Source organism: Oryctolagus cuniculus, chromosome 10 (assembly GCF_964237555.1).
Source record: "Oryctolagus cuniculus chromosome 10, mOryCun1.1, whole genome shotgun sequence".
In the NCBI taxonomy this organism is placed as follows: Eukaryota; Metazoa; Chordata; class Mammalia; order Lagomorpha; family Leporidae; genus Oryctolagus; species Oryctolagus cuniculus.
Window position 1 is genome coordinate 124119853 of NC_091441.1, and position 6000 is coordinate 124125852.

Below are 6000 nucleotides of genomic sequence, written 5' to 3' on the forward strand. Positions count from 1 at the left end.
TGGAGCGCAGGCTAGGCAGACAGCTGACCCGAGACACGCCATGGAAAAACGGACGAGGTGGTTCCTCTGTTCTCCAGCTAGGGGCAAGCACAGGGAAGGTCAGGCTCTCAGAGGTGCTGTGTCTGCAACACGGAGCCTGGGAAGCAGCACCAGGAAGGAGAGTGAGGAAGACTCAAGAGAAAGAGCAGACACAAAGGGCGAGGTGAGCGCCCTCCCACCAGTTCAGTTCATTCCAGAACTGTGCTGCCGTCTCTCTTTATCTAGCAGGCATGAGCACACCTGCTCTGCCTCCCCTGCTTTCCCTGTGCTGGTTCAGGTGCCACGGCAGCACACGCACATGTGTACTCCGGCTGCAGCAGAGGACAAGAGTAGCTTCTTTCTTTAGTACTCCATTTGGAAGCTAAAAAAAAAAAAACACCGAGATGTAAGAAGAATGCAAAGAAGCCATCTCCACAGCAGTCCTGCTTTTGAACAACTTCAAAAATTTCCCAAACATGACTCCTTGGTGTCCTCAAATTTAGAACAGGAATATTAAGCACCCTCGCTGGAAGCACACCGAAACATGTATTTAAACTGCAAGGAGAAAACAAATTGCTTGAAAAAGCCTACCAGCATGTGATTATGAAAATAAGGAAAGGGATTACGACATAGAAACGCTTTTTGGGACTATTCTTTAGAGTTTATAATTCTTCACTATTAAAAGACATTCACAAGAAACTGGTAAAAAGTATTTAATTGGAAACAAATAGAAGGTGGCTGATGGTTCTCCTGTGGTTATGACAAACGAACTCCATTGGAACAAGACACAACCATATTACAACTGAGCCCATATATTCTATTTCAAAAATACCTTCATAAATAACAACCGTGCATGGGGGCATTCAAAGAACTGAAACAATTCCAACTGATGTAGAAAAAGATGTTCATCTCCCTAAAAGTAATAGAAATGTCTACCAAAGAGTTTAACAAGAACATGAGAAAAGCAGACAATTCCACAATATTAAGTGTTGGCAAGAATAGGGAGAAAGAGGGACTCACTCCACAGGTAGAAGTAGTATGGGAATTTCATTATAATATGAAGTGTGGCTAACCATAAGTTAATTGATAAAGTGCATACACTCCACTCTAGTCATTCTATTTCTAGGCTGAAAACTGGAACTGCACAACATGACATTGTACAAGAGTAGATCAAAAAGTGTGTTGAAGCTGGGGCTGTGGCACAGCAAGTTAAGCCACTGGCTGCAATGCCAGCATTCCATGTAAGCACTGCCTCAGTTGCTCTACTTCCAATCCAACTCCATGCTACCATGCCTGGCAAAGCAGTAGATAGCCCAAGTGCTTGGCCCCTGCCACACATGTGGGAGACCAGCACGCAGTTCCAGCCTCCTGGCTTCAGACTGGCCCATCCCTGGCTCTTTTGGCCATATGGGGAGTGAACCAATGGATGGAAGTACTTTCTTTATCTCTCTCTCTGTCTCTGTCTCTGTCTCTTTCTTTATCTGTAACTCTGCCTTTCAAATAAATAAATTCATAAATCTTTAAAAAAAGAAGTTTGTGGAAATACAGAATTAAAATGTTTATTTTGGTGCAAAAAGACAAAGACTTAATAATTTGGTGGCAAGGATAGACTATGCCTTTGCCAGTCATTGAGCACCTGTTGCTGGTATCATATAGCCACGTACTCATGCTTATGGTGTTTATCATAATATGTATTTCCATGAACTTTTTGTAGCACCCTTGTATGTTCACTGAAGTATTTTATAATCGCAAGAAAAACCAAACAATATACCCGCGAATGAAACAATAAGCAAAATGTAACATTTTCATAAAACTGAATCCTATAAATCAGTTAAAAAGAATGAAGCAGATCTATGTAAAAATGGTGAGAGCAAAAGCACAATACTAAATCCTGTGAGCTGGAGTGAGAGTCACATCTCATGAGATCATCTCTGTGTGCCCTGGCTCTGCAAGCCTCTATCCCTAAAGCAGATGATGGAACATCTAAGATTTTATTAGGGGAAATGAACACATGAAGGGAACAGAGAGCTGGGACATGCTGGGAAGGCATGACAGCTGCCACCTGCCCAGCACTGGTGGACAGGGAAGGACAGAAGGACATTTAGGTGGAAGCACCCACCTGCCTGGCTGTCGAAAAAGAGGCTCAACAGAGCCGACAATGGCCTTCAGTCACGGCCAGCAGACCCACCTCAGGAGCAGGCTGCCATAGGACCCTTCAGCAGCCATGGCAGCAGGAAGCGCCCTGCAAAGATGTGGCCCCTGCACTTTCAGAAGGAAGCACGAGGACCCCGTGGGCTCACACCTGCTGTGGCAATCAAACAGCACTGTTAAGGCAGTCAAATGCCAGAATGTTCATGAGGACACTTACTTATGTGAAATATCCAATAGAAACAGGGGGAAATGGAATTCAGCATAAAACACTAAAGAGAACCCAAGGCGGGTGGCACTGTGCCGTGCAGCAGGTGAAGTAACCGCCTGCAGTGCCAGCATCTCATATGGGTGCCGGTTCCAATCCCAGCTGCTCCACTTCCAATCCAGCTCTCTGCTATGGCCTAGGAAAGCAGTAGAAAATGGCCCAAGCCCTTGGGCCCCTGCACCTGTGTGGGAGACCCGGAAGAACCTCAAAGCTCCTGGCTCTCGGCTCCTGGCTTCAGACAGGCCCAGCTGTGCAACTTGTAGCCATTCCATGAATGGGCCAGCAGGAAGACCACTCTCTGTCTGCCTCTCTGTAACTCTGCCTTTCAAATAAATAAAATAAATCTTAAAAAAAAAAAAAAAGCGAGAGCCCAAGAGCATAGCTGCCATGTTTCATTCCTCTGATTTAAAGACAAGACAAAGAAACTACCAATCAATGAGAAACGGCATATGCAATGATGTGTAATAATATTCTATTGACTGGTTATCATATAAACATACTTTAACTTGGTATTTGTTAATGAGAATGAGTATCTGCAACAGAGCTGCACCAATTCCCAATACCTCTCACACTACCCCATGATTTGATCTGGGGCAAGTAGTGCTGACTTAGAGTCTGCACTGTGACATTATTGCAGGGACTGTATTGTGGTATAGTGGGTTAAGGTGCAGCTTGTGTGGCCAGCTTCCCACATGGGAGTGCTCAGCTTCTGATCCAGCTTCCTGGTAATATGCACCCTGGGAGGTGGAAGGTGATGGCTCAACTATCTGGGCCCATGCCACCCATGTGGGAGAACTGGCTTCCACCTGGCCCACTCCTGGCTGTTGCAACCATTTGGGGAATGAACCAGCAATGGAGATTCTCTCTCTCTCTCTCCTTCAAAAATAAATAAGTAATTTTTTTAAAAAAAGATTTATTTATTTATCTGAAAGGCAGAATTACAGAGGCACAGGCAGAGAGAGGAGAGAGAGAGGAAGAGAGGTCTTCCATCCACTGGTTCACTCCCCAGATAGCCACAGCAGCTGGAGCTGCACCAATTCGAGGCTAGGAGCCAGGAGCTCCTTCCGGGTGCAGGGGCCCAAGCAGTTAGACCACCTTCTACTGCTTTCCCAGGCCATAGCAGAGAGCTGGATGGAAGCAGAGCAGCTGGGACTCAAACCAGCACCCATAGGGGATGTTGCCACGCCACAAGCTCCAGCCCCTAAATAATAAATCTTAACAAAACAAACCAAACAGAGGAAGGGAGAAAAAATCAGCACACAGTGCACTGCAGACACAAACACAAACACAAACACCAGTCCAGGGAGCAGTGCCAAAGCTGAAGTGCTCTGTGCACCTGGCTGGTCTAACCGGAAATGCCGTCTGGAGATCAGTCCTGACCGGAAGTCGGCCTCTGCAGCTTTCTCCAGGGTCTGTTGAAGAAATGCATAGCCCTGGGGCCGGCGCGGTGGCCAACAGGTTAATCCACCACCTGCGGCACCAGCATCCCCTATGGGCACCCGGTTCTAGTCCTGGCTGCTCTACTTCTGATCCAGCCCTCTGCTTGGGCCCCTGCACCCGTGTGGGAGACCCGGAAGAAGCTCCTGGCTCCTGGCTCCGGATCGGCGCAGCTCCGGCCACTGTGGCCATCTGGGGAGTGAACCAGCGGATGGAAGACCTCCCTCTCCCTCCCTCCCTCCCTCCCTTCCTCTCTCTCTCTCTCTCTCTCTCACTCTGTCTGAAACTCTGCCTGTCAGATAAATAAATAAAAGCTTTAAAAAAGAAAAAAAGAAATGCACAGCCCTGGAATCGAAGGATGCGGTTTAACTCTTGGATTCCGGTTCCTACAGACGCGGTCTGGTAACCCTTCGGATCTTCTCGAACACAAGGTCCTGAAGACTTCACGCCGGGGGAAGGGAGCCGGCCCGCCTGCAGGAACTCACCGCGTTCCTCCCCTCAAGGAACTCGGGGATGAGGGGCCTCGCCCCGTGCCTCCTCGGCTCCTCCAGGCACCGGGCACCGCTGCGGCCGGGGCGCTCCTCAGGCGCCGCTTTCCTCAGAGCGCCAGCGGCCTCACTCCGACCAGGGAGGTAGGAGCCCTTGTCTCCGGCCCGGATAGATTCGCACCAGCTTTCCGCGCCCTCTGGGAGTGTCCCCCAGAAGTAAACGCCATCCTCGCAGCGCGTCCCCCCCGGAAGTAACAGCTGTCCGTGCAGGAGCCCTCCCCGGAAGTTACACCTGTCCTCCAGGCCTCCCCGGAAGTAACACCTGTCTGTGCAGGAGCCCTCCCCGGAAGTAACACTTGTCCTCCAGGCCTCCCCGGAAGTAACACCTGTCCTCCAGGCCTCCCCGGAAGTAACACCTGTCCTCCAGGCCTCCCGGAAGTAACAGCTGTCCGTGCAGGAGACCTCCCCGGAAGTAACACCTGTCCCTGCAGGAGACCTCCCCGGAAGTAGCACCTGTCCTCCAGGCCTCCCGGGAAGCATGGCCTTCCTGGCAGTCCACCCTGTCCTCTCAGTGTGGCTCCCGAGGAAGCAACCCCTGCCGAGCCGCGAACCAGGCACTCTGATACAGGATGTGGAGGCCCCTAGCAGTGCTTAACCCCTATGACAAATGCACGCCCTGGTAATAGCTTTAAGAGCCACCCTCTAAACCAGTAATGTGTGTTTTATCGTAGATTATCAGCCTGCCCCTACCAGCATCATGCAGAGATGTTTATGTATGCGTGGTAGTTGTTGACAAGTAAGAAGTGAACGACTGTGAATTTGGTGCTGAACGTGAGGGTGATGCCCAGGGTCTAATATGCAGCTCCAATTATTCAGGTGAGCATAGCCTGTGTCTGATCCAGAGTATAAGCAGCATTTCAGCTGCTGCACCCTCTGGGAGTCCAGCTGTGTGTGCTCCGGTGGCCTCAACCATACCGCGGGGGTTGTGTGAGCCGTTGGTGGCTGTGCCTGTGTCCGCAGAATGCACCACGGCGGCCGGCAGAGAAAGCCAGCTTTTTAAGGGGAAGGAGTACCAACAAGCACATGCTTTCGGCAGTGGGACCGTGAAGACTGCAGCCATCTGCTGAGTCCTGAGGAAAATACAAGGGCCCTGGAATGAATCTGTGCCCATCAGCCCCTGCTTCACTTGAACCTGTAACCTGTGGAAAGTACAGATGTTAGGGTAATTCATAACATTCCTACAGTAAGTTACGAGGGATTTTTATCGTCTATCCAACTCTGGATGGCCCCATTTTTTTTTTTTTTTTGGACAGGCAGAGTTAGTGAGAGAGACAGAGAGAAAGGTCTTCCTTCCGTTGGTTCACCCCCCAAATGGCCGCTACGTCCTGTGTGCACTGTGTCAATCCGAAACCAGGAGCCAGGTGCTTCCTCCTGGTCTCCCATGGGGTGCAGGGCCCAAGCACTTGGGCCATCCTCCACTGCCTTCCTGGGCCACAGCAGAGAGCTGGAATGGAAAAGGAGCAACCGGGACAGAATCCAGCACCCCAACAGGGACAAGAACCTGGGGTGCCAGTGCCGCAGGCAGAGGATTAGGCAAGTGAGCCGCAGCGCCGGCCGATGCCCCCATTTTGAAAACACGTA

The 6000-nt window shown here is 50.2% G+C and overlaps 1 protein-coding gene across 1 annotated transcript in view; it reads right to left on the reverse strand.

Moving 5' to 3' along the window:
* The window catches only part of LOC127487200 (uncharacterized), a 66015-nt gene extending 61116 nt beyond the window's left edge, over positions 1 to 4899 (reverse strand). Inside the window, exon 1 of the mRNA XM_051831843.2 lies at positions 4357 to 4899. Within this exon, the coding sequence (XP_051687803.2) occupies positions 4357 to 4899 (543 nt within the window). The remainder of the gene's footprint in view (positions 1 to 4356) is intronic.
* Between the last annotated feature and the right edge of the window lie 1101 nt (positions 4900 to 6000).